A 22,941-nucleotide genomic window follows, 5' to 3' on the forward strand; every position below is an offset into this window, starting at 1 on the left:
TCTTCTACAGGCTCCTCCCTCCTTTTTATTATTTGTTTTATTTATCGATAGGGTTTTCAAGCCCTTCACTCTTTTTTTTTCCCCCCAAGCCTTTTACTCTTAATTTTTCAAGAATGGTATAAAAATTCAAGGGCAGCACTGTCTCCCTGAATATGAGGGCTCAAGTTCCTCAAAGCCCCCAAAGCTGGAGAGAATTCAGTCCCAGAACTTAAAACTGTTATGGGGGAAGTGGGTTTAAATGAACCTTAAAAGGCTCGTATAGAAAAAAATACAAGGGACAGAACTCTGAATACTGAGACGATCGAGGGTGCTCTACGTATTGGAGGTAAGTATGTATACCTGGGGCCAGCAGTGACCTTCCAATCACCAAACCTGCTCACAAGACCTTCTGGAATGTCCCTCCCATCCAGGTGCCAGCCAATTCACCTCGCTCCCAGATAAGTATGCTGAGCACCATTTGTTTCCTACTGCGGTGGCCCCCTCTCCAAATGCTGAACCGGCTAATTTGATGCTCTAAGGTTGGCTGACACCGCCTCCGAGCTCTCAGGCGATCCAGGGACACAGGTGACTCTGTGCTCAAAGTGCTCTGATGACAACCATTACCCTCCCCGCCCCCTCCTTCATTCATTCAGTAAATACTCACTAAGGGCCCACCATGCCAGGCACTGTGCTAAATGATGGTTCTCCTTCTAAGCTGTAAATTGGGGGAGTCCAGGAACCAGGTCTGTTTTGTCTCTTTAGGACCTCGCACAGTGTGTGGCACAGAACAGATGCCCCGTAACCTCTTCTCGAATGAATGAACACATCAACGAGACACAGCCTCTGCTCTTGGGAGGCTAAGAGTCCAGTGCGGGGCACAGGCAAAGAGTCGGTCCGCGACTGAGGACGAGCTGGTGTCCATCTCAACGTCCCAACGTGCTACGCTCCAGAGGAACTCAATCCGAATTTATAGGGAGGGGACTCCAGGCGATTCTGATGGGTAGCCTGAGGACGCAATCGCGGCCCTGCGTCCTTTCCACCCCGCGTGTGGGCCTTGAAGTGGAGCGGCTTGAAGCGGCTCACCCGGGAGCCGGTTAGACACGCGGAACCCCAAGCCCTACTCCAGACGTGCTGCATCAGGATGAGCATTCTGCGAAGCTTCCCGGGGGCCGTGCACGGGCTGCTCCAGAGGTCGTGCCATTTATACTGAATCCTAAGGACTGACAAGTTTGCAAAGGGGAACGAGGGACAGAAAGGAGGAGGTGTTCCGGGCGAAGGTGCAAAACCAAGGGCACAAAGAGGGATGTCAACTAGTCAGGACAGCTGGGTCGTAGTGCCCGGGGCGTGGGAGGGAGCACTGGGGAACTAGGTCCTTCTAGGCTACGGAAACCATGCTGTGGAGTCTGGACTCTGTCCTGAGGCCCGGGGTCCCCCCGAAGGGCTTTCAGGCCGGGAGCCACTGGCTCAGCTCCCTTAAAGACACACGGCTCTCTCGCTTCCATGCTTCTTTCTGTTCGTTCCATTCTTAGCCTCACGTGCCTTCCTCCTTCCACACGATCAAAATCCCACGCATCTCTTCTGCACTAACTCAGGTGCCTCCCAGGTCCCGAGGCCGGAAATGAGCTCCCTGTCAACCCCAAACGTCTGCAGCACTTGGGATGGGCCACCAAGCGGCCCTCACGCAACTGCTCTATTTCCACGGGTGTATTTTGCCTGCGATCTTCTCTCTCCGGCTTCTAGACCAAGGCTTTTCAAAGACGAGTTTCTAAGGACCACCCCTTCAGGACATTCGAGGGTGCCTGCCGGACGTCAAAACCCAGGATGTCCCGAATGGGTTTCGCTGCGTGTGGGGCCCAGATGTCTGCACTGAAGCTGGAGATTCAGGGAGCCAAGACCACAGTCAGAATCGCTGAGATCTGGGCATCTCAGAAATCCCAGCATCCACCACTCCCCCTCCATGTAGTACAACGTGGCACAACATGGGTCACACAGGCTAGTAAGTGAAGTGTTTCTCCTTTTTCTCTCGACCCATCCGTGATCAAGCAACAAGGTGCTTCCAAAAACAAACCAAGAAAGCTTGTACTCAGAGTCCTGGTCTATGCTCAGAAAGGGCTTTTTCCATAAAAACCGGGACTGGGTCTGGTTTCCCTCAGTGTGGATTCAAGATGCACAAGACTCGGGGCGCCTGGGTGGCTCAGTCGGTTAAGCATTCGACTTCGGCTCAGGTCATGATCTCACGGTTCATGGGTTCGAGCCCCGTATCGGGCTCTTTGCTGATGGCTCGGAGCCTGGAACCTGCTTCCGGTTCTGTGTCTCCCTCTCTCTCTGCCCCTCCCCTGCTCATACTCTGTCTCTGTCTCAAAAATAAATAAACATTAAAAAAATTTGTTAAGATGGACACAATTCAAATCAAACTCTCCCACGAAGGTGAGTCGAGGATCCCAAGAGTATCATGAAGCTCTGAGAGCACCGTGGAAAATTCTGCCTCTTAATTACTATTAACTTCCTAGATGGGTCATGTAGGGCCTCAGGGACATGAATCACATGCTCTCTCTCTCTCTCTTAACACTGTGGTTGTGAGGTTTCTTTATCCCTCCCCCTAGACTGGAGGCAACCTGCAGGCGGGATATTGGCCCCGTGCACCGTGCACCTCGGGACCCTCTCGAATGCTCAGCATCGTGGCGGAGACTCTGTAAAAGTTTGATGAATGTCACAGAGACCCAAATGCCACACAGAAGAGTTCACATGGAATCTGCACCTGTGTAGGGATTCCCGTGCACCTGCTGAGGCCAGCGCCTCCTGTTTTCTCAGCCTATCAAAGCAGACAGCTGCTGAATTCCCTCCCGTGACCTTCTGTCATTCATCTGCCTGGACCGGGCTTGATCTCCCCCAACTTCCCCAACGTACAGACACTCTCAACCTGTAAAAGCCTCGCCCTGCGCACCCCCCCCCCCGACCCTGCCCAAAGGGCCTGCCCTTTAACGTCAATCTAGTAAAATTCCATGTAAGAGTTGTTTCATTGGAACGTTTTCACAAATGAAAATAACAAGGAGACATTAAAGCCATCTGGTTATGCTGGTTAAGGGAGATGTTGTCTTACTGAGGTCATCTCTAAAAGGCAAAGTGGCCAACACTGCCATATTTTTCTCCTGTCATTTGAATCCCAAATTCGTAGGCTAAACCTCCAATTCCCAAATCTCCATGCCACGTACTTTTACGGATCACAGACCCATCCTGAAGAGCAGAATTATTACCCTATTTTGTATCTGAACACAGAATCCACTGTTATTTCATATCCATGGTGCACGTGTAGTAGACTTTATTTTTTTAAAGATCTTATATATTTAAAAACAAATTTTTTTTTTACATTTTATTTATTTTTGAGAGACAGAGAGAGACAGAGCACGAGTGGGGGAGAGGCAGAGAGGGAGACACAGAATCCGAAGCAGGATCCAGGCTCTGAGCTGTCAGCACAGAGCCCGACGCGGGGCTCGAATTCTCGAACTGTGAGATCACAACCTGGGTCGAAGCTGGATGCTCAACTGACTGAGCCACCCAGGGGCCCCTGAGATCCTATATTTAAGTAATCTCTACACCCAACGCAGGGCTCGAACTCGCAACACTGAGATCAAGAGTCCCACGTTCCACCAACTGGGCCAGCCAGGCGCCCCATGTTGTAGTTGTCTTTAACTTGTAACTGCAAGGGACTATGTTTCCCTGGTAGGTGGCACCTTGTAAGTATGATGTGAAAAGAAATTAAATTAAGCAATATCACCCGGAAATTAAGACTTCCGGCTTTCCTTGAAAAATCAAGGTGGACCCACATGGCAGCAATCACTCGGGGTTGACCGCCCCCTCCGACCCCCCACACCGGCCCGGTCAAGAGAGGGAGTCTAAACCGGTGACTCTCCCCACCAGGCTCGCTGGCCTGCCTGATTTTGCTGCCCTGTGGTGACCACACAGAAGAGGCATGGTCCCTTTATGTTTGTGTATTGTTGTTTTTTTAATATAGTTTTTTTTTTTTTTTAATTTGAGGCAGGGGGTGGGGGGAGAGGGGCAGACGGAGAGAGAGAGACTCTTAAGCAGGCTCCACACTAGGCGTGTGGAGCCTAGTGTGGAGCCTGACAGGGGACTCAATCCCACGACCCTGGGATCACGACCTGAGCTGAAATCGAGAGTCGGACGCTCAAACGACCGAGGCAGCCAGGCGCCCCTGTTCGTGTTTCGTTAATAAAGAGTAAAAAGACATGCTTGAGTGGGGGGAAAGTGGAGGGTTAGCCACAAGACCCAGCTGCAAAGCAGAGGTGGAGCAGACGTAAAGTGGGACAGCATGGGCACGCGCGCAGCAGCAGAAGTTGACTGGGGATGCCCAGTTCGGCAGGGAGGGGGGGGGGTTCCCACAGGGGCCAGGACGAAGGTGGCGGCGGAGAGGAAGGGCAGAGGGGCTGCACGGGGCCTCGGACCCAGAGCCAAGGGCTGGGGGCTGTGTCGCAGGACCAGGCTGCACTTCCGGCAGGATTACGGCCAGTGGCTTGGCAATGGGGCGTGGGGTTTCAGCGTGATCGAGTGGGTGGCCGTGTCCGAGATGCACAGGAGAAAGGTGAGACCGGAGATGGGGACGCTGGGGAGCCTCTCAGGAAGGGACAGTAGCAGCAGCCGGCCTGAGTGGTGGCAGCAGGAACGCAGAGGGAGAGGCCGGGGGTGGGTGCGTGAGAACCACCGTGGCCTGGTGGGGGTGGGGGGGGAGAATCAGTGGAGGGGGAGGAGGAGGAGGAACTGGGAAGGTCGTGCCACACACACATATACCCGAGGGAGGCTCGCTGCCTATTTTGGTTTCAAGGGCGTGGAGGTTAGATATACGGTATGTGTGTCTGGGCGGGCGGGGAAGGGGGGCTGTTGTAAATGATGAATTTGGTTTGAGACACAGGAGGTAACAGGGAACGAGGGGCCGTCCTAAGAGACAGATGTGCAGACGGGGGGGGGCGGGGGGGGGCATGCAGGGAGCACTGAGTGGCACGGACAGCTGGAACCCAGGGGTGGGGTTGATTCCAGAGAAGGAAGAGCGGGGGTCTGATGTCTCTGCACCAGCAAATGAGAGGCGAAGGTCTCTGCTCCACTGCGAGGAGCGAGGAACGGTGGCGGTTTAATTGTTCCCTGGGTAGCCTTAGAAACCCGCCCACACTGTCGTCCCGGATACCCCCAGCCACCCCAACTTTCTCCCGGGCCCTTGGCATGATGGATGGGGCTCAGTTTACCCAGAGACAGTAAAATCAGAGGAACGGGGTTAATTGCAGCTCTGATCTCTACTCCTAGGTGCAAAACAGCCACGAAGAAGCCAACGGCTATTTAAGCCGGCAAATTGATCACTGTAACTGGTGTTTTTTTTTTCCCTCTTAAAAAAGAAAAAAAAAAAAACCCAACAAAACTCATACATTGTAAGCCGTGGCCCTGCTTCTCAAAGCCTCTCGTATAAAGAACCCAAAAGTGGAAGATGCGAAAATAATCGTAGACTTTAAAGAGGCCTTGATTTATCATTTCGCAACTGGTTCCCAGGCGCCCCACCCGGCTTGCCATGCCTTTCCATCTTTTCCAGAACCTGACTATAAATTCTGCCATCAGTGCAGGGGAGGCAGGCACGGTGGTGATGGATGGCGGACCAGGGGTGGGGAAGGCCAAGGGCACGTCCCAACTGGGGACAGACGGGCGGCCACACCGGCCAGAGCGGCTCGCAGGTTTCTCACAGAATGTTCTAGTTCCGACTCCACTGGCCACCAGCCCTCCTTCCCCATCCTAGGCCCTCCCCACCTGCCATTCTCTTCTTCCACTCGCCCCTGGCTATGGCCACTCCTGCCCCAGGGGATGATGCCTGCGTTCCCGTTTCATCTTGGATAAGGTTCTTCTTGGAGAAATGGCATGTTCATTGATCCTACCTAATTAAAAAAGAAAGTTCACCGGGGTTCCCTTAACTTTTTAAAATTTTCTTTTCTTTTTTCTTTTCTTTTCTCTTTTCTCTTTTTTCTTTTCCTTCCCTTCCCCTTCCTTCCTCCCTCCCTCCCTCCCTCCCTTCCTTCCTTCCTTATTTTTTTAAGAGCAAATGAACACACCCAAGTAACAAACAGTGAGTACAGCCCAGGCCGCACAAGAACTGATTAGCAGTACAAGGAAATAAGTTACAAACAGAAAATAACAGCGGAAGGCAACATTCATCTACCTTGTTCATGGCCCAGGATTTCTGCTACATTGGCATGGGGCTCTTCCTTGCTTTTACCTGTAGGTTTCACCTTTAAGTAATGGGGGGGGGCATTTCCCATTGCATTTGGGGAAGGGGGAGCTGGGCCCACACACGACCAGGAGGCTTCAGATAAATGTGGAAGTCCTGTCTCTGATGCCAAGGTAATTTATTTCTTTTTGTGCTCTGCTCCCGCTGCCTGGTTCTCCTCTGCCCAGCACCAGAGACCCCCATGCCCCTGTCCCCACCTACCAAGACCCACAGTGTCTCCTCTTATCCACTCCACCCCCAACCAGGGTATAAAATTATTTCTCATCAAAGCTCAAATTTCCTTAATATGGAGGATTTCCTGGCTTTATATTTACACACACACACACACACACACACACACGCATTTCTATCTACATTTTTTAAAAAGCTTATTTATTTATTCTTGAGAGAGAGAGAGAGAGAGAGAGAGATGGAAAGAGAGAATCCCAAGCAGGCTCCACGCATCAGCACAGAGCCTGATTTGGGGCTCGAACCCACGAACCGTGAGATCATGACCTGAGCTGAAACCAAGAGCTGGGACGCTTAACCGACTGAGCCACTGGGGTGCCCGAAATTGTGTTACTCTTAAAAGTAAACTCTTTGGCCTCTGCATGACCCCCCACATCATATCCAGCCTTTGTGTCTATAGAACTGACTGGCTAACTTCAATCACTGGCCTTAACTTGACAGCCAAAACAGCCAGGTCTAGTTTGCAGTTGTGTTCTGATTTGGACAGAATTTCAAAGACTCACGAATTTCACATAAAATCAGGTGGTTTCTCTTTTTCTCAAGAAAGAAAAACAAAAAAAAGGAAAGGTAGCAGCTGATCTGGTAACCCAGGGCCCAGATTCCCAGGGGGCAGTGAGTCCCAGCACCTGACAGGCAGGCATCCTGTCCAGATGGGCGTTTGACGTACCCAGCACCCCCAAACTCTATATACCTGGACTGTAGCTCTCATTTTCTTTACCTGATGGGCATTTGAAAACGTGAGCCCTGGCCTACGTGACTCGAAATGATGGCACAGATCAACACAGAATTTCACAGAAGCGAGGAGAAGAAATATTTCGAGGTATGTCATTGCTAGCTTTCGGCTACAGATCTGGCCGTCTGCAGGCCTTAACCCAAAAGTCCGTAGTTTTCACCTCTCATCAATTCAGGAAATCTTCTAGAAATAAGTCACTGTTGGTTACTTCATTTTTTAGAAAAGGAATCACAGCACAGGAAGCAGATTCCTTTAGGGACACAGAAGCACTTGTCACCGGGGGGCTGCGGAGGATGGGGGTCTCGCCTCCTCGACCTCAGTACCTCTCCTCCCGGCTCATTTCTTACATTTCCTTCCTTCCCGCTCCCCTCCCCATCTCACCCACGACCAGCCACGTACAACCACAGGAACACAGATCTCCCCATGGTCTGCCGAGCCATCCCACCTCACCCCAACCCTCAAGGCTCTGGCATGTCATAGAAAGTTAAGAACTTCAGAGAGGGTTCCATGGGAAGAAAAAGTTCAGCAGAGCGCTGGCCACAAACCACAGATGCTGGCCACATCTGGTCGCTGTTCTTTACAAAACTCGAAAACTTTATCAAACACTCAATGGGGGGCCTTCCATACTGTGCAAACCTAGGGGCTGATTTCACAGGCATCCAAATCAAGTATTTTAGGAAAAAGAAAACAAAGTCAGAAGCCGGGAGGCCAGGAAGGGAACAGTCTCCCTGGAGCTTCTAACTTGCTGACTGGCAATCGTGATGCCAGAGAGAAGAGCGGCCGCGCTGAGTCAGATCCAGTGTCCTATCCTTGCCACTTTTCTGACAGTGACAAGGGGGACATACTCAGAAAGATCAGAAAGAAATGCCTCTCCTCATGAGCAAGATGTTAAAAGCTAGATGTGCCCCTGGCTTATCCTAGTTTGCTTGAATAACCTACTGTCATTCTATACGAAACTGGAACTTTTAAACCAGGAACCCCCAGCCTTCCCAAATTGCTTGTGCTGCCTGAAACCACGGGACCCTAGAGAAATTAGTCTTTCTAAGAATTAGTCCTTATTTTTAGTGGCTTTTTAAAAATTGTCATAAAATACAGATAATGTAAAATTTACCATTAAAATTTTGCTTTAAATGTTTATTTTCAGGAGAGACAGCGGGAGAAAGACAGAGAGAGAGGGAGACAAAGAATCCGAAGCAGGCTCTAGGCTCTGAGCTGTCAGCACGGAGCCCGACATGGGGCTCGAACCTACGAACTGTAAGATCAAGACCTGAGCCGAAGTCACAGGCACAAATGACTGAGCCACCCAGGCGCCCCTAAAATTTACCATTTTAACATGCAAGTCCGTTGCCATTAATTTCATCCACAGTTTTGTAGGACCACTGCTACGACCTTACTCCGGAGCGTCTTTACCAGCCTAGAGGGAAACCCTCTGCCCACTAAGCAATCTCTCCCCATTCCTCCCCAAGCCCTACCTCTCGGCAACCACTGATCTGCCCTCGGTCTCTATGGATTTAACTACTCTAGATATTTTGTGTAGACGAATCATACAGGGTGTGACCTTTTGAATCTGGCTTCTTTCGCTTAATAGAACGTTTCAGAGTTCATCCATATTGCAGCATGTATCAGGACTTCATTCTCTTTTCTGGTTGAGGGATATTCCACCGTAGGGTACGTGTGGACGTTTTTGCAAAGTGAATGATGGGCAGTACGTGGCCGCAAGCTACCAGACTTGAGGAAGTTACCTACGTGACAGGTGGTATTTCTTTTTGATGGTCCTAGACATTGGTATACTGGACCAAAGCCAAGTGTACCCAATTCATACCATTCGTAATCTAACAAATGTTCTTCACCTACTCAAATCTCACCTTTCCAGCCTGACTTGAAGACCCAGAGAATCCTCACTCACATTAGTTCAGTTGCCTTTCAAATAAACCCAACTCCAAGCCAGTCATCTTGCTAGTTGCTAGGAACCAGAATGACAGATCCAGTTGAAACCCCTCAGGAAGCTCAAGGTCGAGTGAAAAGATAAACATCCAAACAATTTCACGACAGAGTGATGCCTTTTAGGATGGAAAACTAAACTGAGTCAAGTTCATAAAGAATTCCCCCTGAGGGAGCCCATTAAGCTCACTATCTGGGTAGATAATGCTTAGGGTTTGCACCTTGCCTTCTTGATGGCCAAGGTCTTCAGGTTCATAAAGTCAAGTTCATAAAGAATTCCCCCTGAGGGAGCCCATTAAGCTCACTGTCTGGGTAGACAATGCTTAGGGTTTGCACCTTGCCTTCTTGATGGCCAAGGTCTTCAGGGACAAGCCTGCAGTGAGACTGGTGTTGCCTTCCTGAGTAGCTGGAGCCTTTCCACCCTATATGAGCAGCATCTACAAAGTTTGCCTAATGTCTCACCTCGCTCACACTAAAGTGGAGTCATCTCTAGAGGTCCTACTACAGTTTAAGCCCAATCTGAAAGGGCATACACGTGGCACACCTAGAACTTCACCAGGTGCTCATTCCTTCCTCAGACAACATATCAGAATGTGAACTAAGGGGCGCCTGGGTGGTTCCGTTGGTTAAGCGTCCGACTCCGGTTCAAGTCATGATCTCACGGCTTGTGGGTTCGAGCCCCGCATTGGGCTCTGTTTGGCAGCTCGACCCTGGAGCCTGCTTCGGATTCTGTGTCTCCCTCTCTCTCTGCCCCTCCCCACTCACATTCTCTCTCCCCCTCTCTCTCTCAAAATTAAATATTAAAAAAAATTTTTTTAATGTGAACAAAGACAGAAATCCATGGGAAACTTCACTGTTTATATTTTCCCTCCCCTCCCCAATGTGGTAATTTTGAAAGAATTAAAATCTGTGTAGCCCTCACTGAGACTGACCAAGTAACACTGGTGAATAACTGTTATATATCATTACCTAATAATGAAACCATACTTAGCGGATCTGTTTTCTGTGTTTTTGTATTATGCGTGTGTGTGTTTTGCTGAGACTTTGGAAAGCAAGCCCCAAACACATAACCCTTCATTCCCCAAAGCTTCAGCATGCATGTTTCAAGAACAAGGAAAATTCTCCAACAAAGCATAAAACCAATGTTACAACCAAAACTTTTAACATCGATGCAATGACTTTACCTAATACACAGTCCACGTTTAAATCCCCCTTGAGATCCCAATAATGTTCTCTCAGATGTGTGTTTTTGATCCAGAACCTAATCAAAATCACAAGGTGCATCTTCTGTCTCCTTTATTTTTTTTTAATGTTTATTTATTTTTGAGAGAGAGAGAGAGAGAGAGAGAAAGCATGCACAAGTGGGGGAGAGGCAGAGAGAAAGAGGGAGACACAGAATCCTAAGCAGGCTCCAGGCTCCGAGCTGTCAGCACACAGCCCAACATGGGGCTCAAACCCATGAACTATGAGATCATGACCTGAGCCAAAGTCGGACACTGAACCAATTGAGCCACCCAGGTGCCCCTCTTCTGTCTCCTTTAATCTACAACAGTTATCCCATCTTTCTCTTTCTTCCATGGCAATGACACTTTCAAAGGGCCGAGGACAATCTACACCACTCTCATTATTTCTCTTGATCAGACCTGAGTTAACAATTTGACGTAAATACGATGCATTTACTTCCTGCTGTGTCGCATTTGGAGCTGTGTAAGGCTAGCTTGTCTCTAATACCGGTGATGTTCAAGTCTCTTTCCTCCTTTACAACTAATAAATAATCTGTGGGGTCATAATTTGAGACTGAATATCCTATTTCCCATCACCTTTCACCGGTTGGTTCAGCATCCACTGATGATTCTGAAACAATTACACTGGCATTTGCAAAATGGTGATTTCATAATTTTATCATTCTCCTACTTTTTTTTAAAGTTTATTTATTTATTTTGAGAGAGAGAGAAAGCGTGAGTGGGAGAGGGGCAGAGAGAGAGGGAGACACAGAATCCAAAGCAGGCTCCAGGCTCTGAGCTGTCAGCACAGAGCCCGATGCAGGGCTCGAACCCACCAACCATGAGATCATGACCTGAGCTGAAGTTGGACGCTTAACCAACGGAACCACCCAGATGCCCCTCTCCTACATTTATTAGCTGGCAAGAAGACCCTCTCCCCAGGCTCACCTCTGCCTTTTTTTTTTTACTATTGATGTGAACTTATGAATGCGTTTTTAAAAAATCCAGTGTTTATTACCATCATCATTATTTTTATTGCTTCAATTGCTCCAAATTTGACCACGGGGAGTTCCTTTAATGCAGCTCCTATATACTTTTGAAATGCCTTCATCATAGTTTGTGCATTTCCTTAACTTCTGCCATGAGATATTGTAGGGTTGTCTTATATTTCTCTCCCCTAGCCTAGAATTAGCTGTTGCTGCAAGGAGTTTGGTTCCTCTTCGTGGCAAACACTATTTGGAAACCAAGATCTGGGCACTAATTATGCTCACTGCTACTGGAATATCATTGCTTCGAGGCTCTTTCACTGATTAAAAGCAGGATATTTATTACTTTTCAATCATGAGTCCACAATGATACTTATAATTCCAATCTAACACCACAGAGTTCGTTCTTACTTCCCCCATTTGGTATTTGCATCACGCTGGTTACTAAGTACACCAATATATTTATTTACTCATTCTCTTCTACTAGGCACACAAAATAGGTTCAGAATTACTCTACAAATACCACTAGTGCCCAATGACAAACCTACTTAGAGTCTGAGATTTCTGCAGCTTATCATTTTGGGAATATGTGCAACTAAAGGTATACAAAGAAATCTATTCAAAAGTTACTTGAATTTTTTCTACTTAATAAACTCTGTATTTTTAATTAACAGATTTGTTTGCTATTTAGAAGCTTATCCCTCAATATAACAGAACATACGAAGATCTCAATATTAAAGAAAATGATTACATCAAAATGATTTATGCCACAAACTTAAAAATTCAAGTAATTCTAAAAAGGTTTATTTAAAAAAGGGCAATTTCTGCCTCCCCCTTCTGACTACTCCATCATTAGTTCCCAAAATTTATTTTTAGTCTCCACCATTTAAAATAATATGCTTAGACTATAATCTCTAAATTCTATCAGTTTTAGATATTACATAGTCATTTCTTCCTTCATTGTAGGCTTTAGCTCTCTTACATTTCACTTCTTCTCTTTCCCATCTTCTGTATACTTATATATTTAGGTTATTTTAACAGCAAATGTCTAAATTATTATGGCTATGTACACATTCACTCTTAAGTAATACATTATAACTATGTTTCCTTTTTTTGGTATTACTTTTCATTTTCCTGTAGTTAATAATTGCCTTTCTTTTTCAATTGCTTCGATTCCCTGCTACCAAATCGCCTACTCTCCAGCAGCCTCTCAGTGCATTTTTCTTCTTCTTTTTTTAAAGTTTATTCATTTATTTTGAGAGAGAGAGAGCATGTGCATGAGCAGGGAGGGGCAAAGAGAGAGGGAGAGAGAGAATCCCAAGTAGGCTCCATGCTATGAGCACAGAACCCAACACTGGGTTCAATCTCATGAACCATGACATCATGACCCGAGCTGAGATCAAAAGTTGGACGCTTAACTGACTGAGCCACCCAGGCACCCCTAAGGGCACTTTTATCATCTAGGAAAACATATCATTCTATTTTCCCCCTGACTTCTAGATCTGTTCTTGAATGGTGAGTCTCTTGGTCTGTTGCACAGACCTGGGTCTTCCCACTGCTATCATCCAGGGTATTCTCCTTACTTTTCTCCTTCACTTATGGCATCAGATATCTCCTTTTTAGAGTTAACTTTCTCATTAGGGAAAGTACATCTGCCAGGAGCTTGCTGCAATACGTCACTGCCCTCCAGTGTTTTTGATGAGATACTGGATGCCTTTCTGATTTCAGATCCTCCCACCACCACCCTGTGCCCCCTTCCATTTACTCTGAGAAGTTACAGGAATTTCTCTTTATCTATAGGTTTTGAAATTTCATTACTCTGTGCCTTGACATGGGTCTTTTTTCCATTTATTAAGCTGGGAACCTAGTGGATTCTTTCAATATGGTCACTCCTGTTCCTCAGTTTTGGGGAAATTTCTTGCATTCTTCTCTTTGAAAATTTCCTTGCTCCTATTTTCTCATTGTGACATTCCTATCATTTGGATCTTGACTAAGCCTCTAATTAATATATCCTCCCTTGTCTTTGGTTCTAACTTCTGGAAGGTCTCTTCAGTTTTACCTTCCAATCTCTAAGAGTGCAGAGGGTGGCCAACGGTCCTTTCTGTTTGTCGCTTTTTTCACAGATAACTTCTCACGGTTCTTCCTTTCACAAAGAGATAGAAAGGAAATAACTGAAAGATATAAGCCAATAGCATGATAAGACATGAAGTGCAACTGTTGTGCATTCGTTCATGTCTATGATTATCTAACATAGTAGGTCCACTTGCCAAGCACTGGAAATGGTATCATTTCTTCCAGGTGCTCAATGTGACAACAACACTTTCTTCTGTTGATGACAATGTATATATTTTTAGGGTTTTCTGAAATTTATATTGCTGGGAATCAATGGCTCTGATCAAACAGTTCTCTAGAATACATGTAAACCTTTTTCCAATTCAACAGGTCCATGAGGAACCTCACAATTCTGAAGGAAACATGAAAGGCTGGGAAAGCACTTCAGATGATTTCAGTGAGATAGATACAGAGAACATCTCAATGGTCCCCACACAGAGAGCCTGCAGGCCAGGAATGACCTGTTGTCTCTTAGCTCTACACCTGCCCTTCTTTGCCCTGTTCTGGCATTTTGGGGCTTGGAGTCTGCAAACCCCACTTTTCCTGGGTTCCCTTGCCAGCTAGCTTCCTGTTGCATTCTGCCAATATTAGGTACTGGAAGGAGTTCAGAAAGCAAGAAGGAGAAGGACAGAAGCTGTCTTTCTTCCTCTTTTTCCCCATCTGCTTCTAGCAGTGTCTCTGTGAGTTTCCTCAGTGACCCCAGTTGCAGCCACACAGCCTCCCTTGCGGCCCCAGTACCAGCAAGGCGGCCCTTCTCTGGTCTGGTGTCATCCCCTCATGGTCCTGCTGTTCTGGTTGGGCAGCAGTCCTGGGAGGGCAGCGGTGAGGATGCTCCCGGGCTCTGGAACACACTTCTAACCGTCCTTCTCCCATGTCTATGTGGTAGCTGCCTCGCACAGGTACTACCTTCTGGATTACTCCACCCTCCCCTTTTTTATTCTCTCAGTCCTTCCCACAGTGTTGCAACAAGTTCTCTGTATTACGTCTCCTCTGTGTGAAACACCTAGTATGGTTACTCTTTTTCTTGATTGGCCCCTGATGGACAGGGCCTCTCTAGGGGATTAAAAAAAGGGTTTTAAGCCTCTGTAAGTCCTCATTACCAGAACGAGCTAAGGGCACAACGCCTCATCCATGGTTATGATCGCAAAAGTACAATCCGACTTTAACTGTTTTGACAAAGTCAGCCATGTCTAGAAGAGGGTGAAGCGACCCTCCGCATACTCCAAGTGAAAGAGGATATCCATCAGTTTCCAAACTAAGTAGCCAAATATGTGAAAGACCGTTCTCCACAGAGCCCGACTGACTCCAAAATGGCTGGCATCCTGCTAAGATGACCAAGGAACAAAACCCAAAACATCTTCTATGAGGAGATGAAACTGGGTTGGGAGAAGGTGGCTCCGGTCTTCAATTTTGCGAGAACGCAGCCACACAGGTGCTAATTCACTAGCTTCGATGCACTTGAAAATGGGTCGTGGAAATGGCAAGAAAACGTATACAAAAGATATTTTTACAAAGTAATTTGTAGAGTATATCATAAAGCCATGATACAATAATGTTTTTAAAAATATACTTCTTGGGGTGCCTGGGTGGCTCAGTCAGTTGAGTGTCCGACTTCGGCTCAGGTCATGATCTCACGGCTCCTGAGTTCGAGTCCCGTATCGGGCGCTGTGCCAGCAGTTCGGAGCCTGGAGTCTGCTTCGGATTCTGTGTCTCCCTCTCTCTCTCTGCCCCTCCCCTGCTTTTTCTCTCTCTCTGAGAAATAAATGAACATTAAAAAATAATTTAAAAAATGTATTTCTTGGACTATTCCTGTCTTCTGTTCTATTTGGTGGCACACTTCCAGATGGCTCCATACTCTATGGCACAGCGAAGGGAGAAAGTGGCTGGCTGGGACACACAAAACAGAGCAGAGGAGGACAGGGCTTTGTGGAAGCTGGCTGAGAGGGTAGGAGGAGGCTGAGAGGGACGCCTCTGGAGGGTATACTCTTGACTGAGGTGATGAATAGAGATGAGCAGTGGGGAGAAAAAGACCGGAAGTCTGAAAACTTCCCTGGAAGAAAACAGGAAAGGAGAAAAAAGAAAGGACTAGAAAGAGATGAGAGAGGACAGTGTAGGGCGCACAGGGAGAGCCCAGCACCCAGAGCCGGAGATGCACTTTTAAGACCAACGGGTTAAGGCTCCACTGATTGTCACAGTCCAGAGCCCATCAAGGTGAGCCCCTTGGGGGATGCTCGGGCTACAGGGCTGTGAGCTCAGAGAGACCTACTTAGAATGACACTGGATCCTTGAACAATGAGGGGTTGGAGGCGCCCTCTGACTCCCCCAAACTTAACTACTAATCGACGGCTGCTGACCAGAAGCCTCACTGACAACATAGTCCATTAACACATGTTCTGTATGTCATATGCACTCTATACTGTATTTTTACAGTGAAGTAAAGCTACAGGGAGGAAAACGTTATTTAAAAAATCACAAGGAAGTGGGGGGGGGGTGGCTCAGTTGGTTAAGGGTCCAACTCTTGAATTCGGCTCAGGTCATGATCTCATGGATCATGAGGATCGAGCCCTGAGTAGGGCTCTGCGTTGATAGTGTGGAGCCTGCTTGGAATTCTCTTTCTCCTTCTCTCTCTGCCCCTCCCCAGCTCACACACTCTCTCTGTCTCTCAAAATAAATAAATAAATACACTTAAATAAAATCCTAAGGAAGAGAAAAACACGTTTACTATACTGTACTACATTTATTGAAAAAAAAAATCTACACGTGAGTGGACCTCCATAGTTCAAATCCATGCTACTCAAGGGTCAAGTGTGTTTATGGCATCCTCCTGGTGGAAATCAGGAACCTGAGCCTGACTTGGAACATTAGCAAGGAGAAGAGATATTATCGCCTGTGGGAGTTACTACCCTCGGAATAAACCCATCCGCCCAGGGAGGAAAGTTTGAATACAGAGCCTTGAATCTGTGGGCAAAAATTCTCCAAAGGCTTCTCCATACCTTTCGTTGCCTAAAACCAGACAGTGTTGTTGGTATTCGGCAATGCCAGAGACCCCTGATCTGGCTTCTTTGAAATGAGCAGTGTAGATAAGCAAGGTTGTGTGATGCTGGGACAGAAAAACTCAGATAGTAAAACTTCTGCGCTCATTCTGAGGATTACTATTGGTATAATCAGTAATCATTTTCTCCCCTTCCCCCCACCCCCCCAAAAAATATATGCCTTTAAATACCTAAATCTTCTAATTTGCCACAGGCCAGAGAAACTCCTTCTAGATGGCTCTCCTTTCCCTCTACCTTCACATATGAAAATGTATCTCAATTATAGTCTCCACTTTGCAAAGTGCTTAGAAATATTTATTTAGTACTGAAGGGCTAAAAGGGCTCTTGTTCTGAAAAATTTGCCTGAGGTCTAGAATTTTTGCCACTGGCAATAAAGGTGCTTTGGGGGGAGGGGGAGAATGAAGCAGGAATATTTAAAGTCTAGCACATCTGGGTATTAAATTGACTGAAGCCAGCACATGCCATCAAAAATACGAGACACGGCGAATAAATACTCACAGAATGAGGAACACCACAGAAGTAGGTCCAGCTCACATTAAAAAACAGGACGAAGGAACGAGAAGCAGAGTTGAAAAGACAGGCAGAAGAGAGGTGAGTCTGGATCACAATGAGGACAACCATTGTTTGGCAACACTGGAAGTCTAACTTTGCTAAGGCGTGGTTAGTATGAATTAAACAGACTCAATGTCACAGTTAAGGGGTGCCTGCTGCCTGACCAAAGGGAGGAAGCATGTCCCCTGACTCTTGGGGCCTCCACTGCCTCTAAACAAACCGGAAGTCGGAGCAGCAAGGCGGGTCAAAAGCATCCCTGTAGACATGCTAAAAAAGTCATGTTACTGACATTATATCATGTTACTGAAGTTACATGAAAAGTGTAACGCCAGAGGGCTGATAACAAGAATAGAGAAGTCTCTGTAAATCAAACATTCCAGGCGTAAAACTTTCCTTCCAGGTTTCAAAAAACAAACTGCCAATATTTTGGACATAGGAATAGATCAGTGATCAGAAAACTGTGCTTTACTAATATTAACAGGAATGACGGAAGTTAAGATTCAGCAACAACAATGCTTAATTCATCTACGTTTTATTTGTGACATGTTCTCTAGTTTTTGAAGGCATTTTTGTTCCTTTTTCTATTCTGCTTAGGCAAATCTGTATAGATATAATGAAGATTCTGTTACCACATCACATAAAAAATGGTCGTACGGAACGGTATTGTTCATTACTTTATAAAGGTGCCAAGGAATTTCAGAAATTACATGACTTTACCTTTGCCATAACTTCATGAAATCAAATTTTACTCGTTTTTTTAAATAAGAAAAATTTATTGTGGTTAAATGCACATACCACGAAGCTCGCCACACGAGCCATCTTTAAGCGTGTGGTTCGGTGGCACTAATTGCATTCATCGTGGTGCGAGGCCACCATATTCATTCACTCTTAAAAGTGACCCTTCTTGGGTTTCTTTTCATTTCTCTGTATATTTACAGGTAAGAAGCCATGCCAGACAAATGCCAATGCAACCATGGAAACTCTTAGATCCATATCTACAAGAAACTTTAAAAATATATAACACTTTTCGGAAATCCAAAAGTCATTTTGAAAGGGACTTTGCTTCGAGGGCCAAAGTCCCTGAGCAGCAGGAACGAGCATGTGAAAGAACATGCAGAGGCTGTTCTGGAGACATATAAGGCCGATACAGGCGCAGGCCTGATGTGCAGGGATGAGCAGAGGCCCGAGGTGCCTGCCATGGGAGGACACCTGTGTCACGGACCACTGAGACTCAAGTCCAATACCAAGATCGTTCTGCTGCTAATCCGGAGAAATTGATCTCACTGTTCACACTCACGGGCAGAGAGAACTCATCAGTGATTGAAAATGAGCCCCAAATCAATTTTTCTTAGGAATTTAACGCTCATTCAACGGCTGGAAATCGTCACGACTGCTTGGCTCTGAGACAGAAAGAAAAGGTGAGCCAAAAAAATAAACATGGGGTCACTGGTGAGGTCTGCTGGAACAGCTGAAGGGATCTCTAAAGCCTTCATTAATGTAACAACATGTAGAGTCGAGTTCTTTCAAGCTTCGTATCTGGTTGATACCACTGCTTCGCCAAAGGGCTTGGGAAGGGAGAATGACCTATTTTAGTTTTTGAATACTACAAATTCCCTTAAGCTACCCTCCTACTTCCTTCAAACACGTGCGGTTCCAAGTGGGCATGCTGCCTTAGGATCAAGAGGAAGTCACAAGGGCAGATTCTCTGCACCTTAAGCTCTGCTTTGTCCTGAGCTGTTTTGCACACGGCCACGCTATGGAGCATGCATTTATCGATGGTTACTGCTTCTCACAGCTAATATTCAAGTAAAACTGCCCCATTCTCTAAGCACACACCAAAAATTGGCTGGGGCTAGGGGGACCCCTAAATGGAGTGGACACAGGGAATCAGGAAGGTAATTTGAGTTCTTTTTCGAGAAAGAGAGAGAGAGAGAGAGAGAAAGAGCGAGTGCACACGTGCATGAGTGGGTAAGAGGGGCAGAGGGAAAGACAGAGAGAATCCCAAGCAGAGTCGACACTCATTGCAGAGCCCTACGCAAGGCTCGACTCCATGACCCTGTGATCATGACCTGAGTCGAAACCAAGAGTCGGATGCTCAACCGATTTAGCCACCCAGGCGCCACGGTAATTTGATATTTGAATTTCTGTTTTGCTAACACATGAAAAGGATGATCTGTGAATGACTGTGACTTAACAACCCTAAAACCAGCTACATGTTCACTTAGTCCTTTTTATGGGTATAATATTTAAGAGAGGAGAGGCATGAAAACCTGTACTAAAAACTTAAATCTTAGAAAGACTTATTTTTCAAAAAAATTTTTTAAAAATGCCTACTAACTCACTTCTAAAACCATAACTGAAAATGGCCGAACTTGGGGAGCCTGGGTGGCTCAGTCAGTTGAGTGTCTGACTCTTGATTCGGCTCGGGTCATGATCTCAGAGTTTGTGAGTTCGAGCCCCATGTCAGGCTCTGTGCTGACAGCATGGGTCCTGCTTGGGATTCTCTCTCTCTCTCTCTCTCTCTCTCTGTTCCTCAGCTTGCTTTCTCTCTCTCTTCCAATCTCAAAATAAATAAACATTAAAAAAAAAAAGAAAGAAAGAAATAAAGAAAGAAAGAAAATGGCCGAACTTGAGAGAAAAATGTTAGGAATCTGTTTCTGGCAACAACTTTTTGAACACAAAACCCAGGAGTCACTCCCATAATCCCATCCCTTTATGTTCCTATTTGGATACAGACTAAAATCTGCTAAACTTTTCTCTGTATCTTCCATTAAAAATTTTTCCCTGTCTTTCTTGTTTTGTTCTGATAAGAAAAATTATAGACATTGGTTAACAACATTTACAGCCAAGATAGGCAACACGTGACAATGCAGGCCAAAGTCCCTGTTCAGGTAGGATATAATTCTGCATCTTTTTTTTTTTTTTTTTTGGTAATGTTCATTTATTTTTGAGAGAGACAGTGTGCAAGTGGGGGAGGGGCAAAGAGAGAGAGGGAGACACAGAATCTGAAGCAGGCTCCAGGCTCTGAGCTGTCAGCAAGGAGCCCGACGTGGGGCTTGAACTCACGAACCGTGAGATCATGACCTGAGCCGAAGTCGGATGCTCAACAGACTGAGCCACTCAGGTGCCCCAATTCTGCATCTTTTTTTAAAAAAATAAATTATTTATTTTGAGGGAGAGAGAAAGAGAGAGAGGGAGAGAGAGAATCCCAATCAAGCTTCACAGTGGTCAGCACAAAACCCAAAGTGGGGCTTGAACCCCGAGCCATGAGATCATGACCTGAGCCGAAAGTAAGAGTCGGACGCTTCACTGACTGAGCCACCCAGGTGCCCCTGATTCTGTGAGTATCTAACCTGGTGCTGGCCACCCTGCAGAATCGGGTTCTGGTCTAGACCCCCGGCTCATCTCTGTGTGCATGTTGTAGGGTACAGCGGGGTTGGGGCAGGGTGCCTGATTCTCTTCAAAGGGGTGTGAAAATAGGATGACAGAATTGGATGAACCTCAAAGAGCATCTAGTCTCAGCCACTGATTTTACGTGTTCAAAGACATGTGGGCGACTTCAGTCACAACCAGAATGCAACCTTTTGTTTAATTTAAAAAATTTTTAATTAAAAAAAATATTATTTATTTTTAAGAGACAGAGTGTGAACAGGGGAGGGGCAGAGAGAGAGAAGGAGACACAGAATCCGAAGCAGGTTCCAGGCTCCGAGCTGTCAGCACCAGAGCCCGACGCGGGGCTTGAACTCAGGGACCGTGAGACCATGACCCGAGCCGAAGTCGGACACGTAACCGACTGAGCCACCCAGGCGTCCCCAGAATCCAAATCTTCGTTTCCTCTCAATTTACAAATATAAAAGAAAATCAGTGTATGAATGAGGACACTTGGGTGTAATGGCGGACTCCTGAAGGGCTAGGTTGGATTGGCAAGACATGTGGAACAGGTGTTGGGGGCACTCTTCCCTACCTTGGGCAGTAGACAAAATGATAGAGGTAAAGTATACCTTGAGTATGCAAAACATACACGTCCCAGGGGGTCCTTCTAAGCCCGGCCAGCACTTGCTGGCCCCACAGGGCCAGCTGAAAGCACACGAGATCCTGGGCAAACAAACATTACCGGAAAACACGCACAAACACGCACGTCAGGAGTGGCACCCACCGAGGCCCATGCGGTGTAATTATTACTCCTGTGACAACAGAAGCCGCTCTTGGAAATCACACCTTATCTTTCCAAACCACACCAAGCAAAAACAATAATCAAAAAGTGATTCTACTCTATGATCATTTCTGACCCCTTGATGATAGCCTCGCGGCAGATTACAGAAGCGTGGAGGCCCCTGAGGCCGTGGCGATTGCTGGGAGGCTGTCAGCCCCTATCAATCACCTTCCATTAAGTAAAGGTTTTCCAATTTTGCGCTTCTCTCAAAGGCTTCATTTTGCCCGGATTAAGCCGAAGCATCAACATTTCAACTCACTGCTCCTGTTCCCGCTTCCAGAATAAATGCTGTTAGCAGAAAAATGGGCTTTTCCACAGTCGGGACTCAAAATCAAAGCAGACAACAGCGATGCGGTCGCATATACAAGACATCTGACCGCAGACGCCTCAGGCGTGCATTAGACACGTTTCATGACTGACCACAGGGCCCCGGAGGGGCAGGAAGGGTTGAAGGGTGCCCGGCGAAGGAGGGGTCTGTGAGCCAAACACGTTAGCCCCTAAAATGAATCTGGGGGCGATCGCAATATATTCATGGAGTGCTAGGGTTTTCTCTTGGGTTTTAGAGGCAGGTGTCCTGTGAGTTTTGCGCTCTACGGTTTTACTGCTTGGTATCTGTCATCTCCGTGACGGAGAAAAGTCACTTCGTCTAACACGCAGCAGATGGGGAAAAGGAAGGGGAACAAGTTTTAAATCAACCGAGAAGAGCATGTTTAAGAAATAAGGGCACCTTCAGCAGAGGGGCTCCTCTTGTTTCTGTCTGTAACGCTAACAGCTGGGTGGAGTTTTGCTGCGTTCGGACACCAGAACCAGAAGACGCGGGGCCACCGGGTGCACAAAAGCAATCAAGATGACACTCACGCGCGTTTTTCTGTGCCTATCGACAGACTTCGTCGTGAGGAGTTTTAACGGCTACATAAACGGGACAAGAGCCAGAAACACGGTGGCGAGAACATGAAGCGAATGAACAGCGGAGAGAGAGAGATTGTGGTGTTATTCCCCAACAGGCCCAGGGGCTGACGGGACGGATGGGAACAAGGGGGCCCCACGGAGTACGTTGGGACATGTTTTATTTGGCCCGCGTGGGAATTTTTTTAAATGCTGATTTACTGTCAACGTGGAAATATGGGGAGATTTCGCTTGAAGATCCAGGTTTCAGGCTTCTCCCAAGAAGAGAAGCAGACGGGTAATGTGGCACGGCATCCCCCGACTTGGCCACAATCTGCTCTTCACTCTCCCGTCGGCCACCGGAGGTCATCACGGCGGCCGGCTTCATTATGAGGGTTCCCGTCTGGCCTCCGAGAGCATCTGACGGGATGAAGGAAACTTTGGGCAGGAAAAAAAAAATCAGAAGCAAGCACAGAAGAGGAAGCTGCTTGGGGGGTGAAAGGTGACGGATGTACCGAGACCCAGCACAGATTGGTGGGGGGCGGGCAGCAAAGAGAAACTGAGTGTCAGGAGGCGAACACACAGACCTTGAGCTCCGGGTGAGCCCGGGTCTGAGACGCACAGCAGCTAGTTGACCATGAAGCTGTCCGAGAGAGCAGGTCAAGAAGCTTAAAGAAGTGTCAGGGGCAAAAGGGCAGAGGGCTGAGCCCAAAGTGTTGTCTTCGGGAGAGGCGGGAAGAGGACAAGCAACGCAAG

The 22,941-nt window shown here is 47.0% G+C and overlaps 1 protein-coding gene across 3 annotated transcripts in view; it reads right to left on the bottom strand.

Moving 5' to 3' along the window:
- Positions 1–22,941, bottom strand: part of STX8 (syntaxin 8) — a 247,744-nt gene that overhangs the window by 67,186 nt on the left and 157,617 nt on the right. The window contains exon 8 of one of the 3 annotated variants that reach the window (XM_053211779.1): positions 9,426–13,541. The exons of the other annotated variants lie outside the window; for them this stretch is intronic. Within the exon in view, the coding sequence (XP_053067754.1) occupies positions 13,426–13,541 (116 nt within the window). The 3' untranslated portion in view covers positions 9,426–13,425. Of the gene's footprint in view, positions 1–9,425; positions 13,542–22,941 lie in introns of those variants that run through there. 3 annotated transcript variants of the gene reach the window in all.

The sequence above is a fragment of the Acinonyx jubatus genome, chromosome E1 (genome assembly GCF_027475565.1).
Source record: "Acinonyx jubatus isolate Ajub_Pintada_27869175 chromosome E1, VMU_Ajub_asm_v1.0, whole genome shotgun sequence".
Lineage (NCBI taxonomy): Eukaryota > Metazoa > Chordata > Mammalia > Carnivora > Felidae > Acinonyx > Acinonyx jubatus.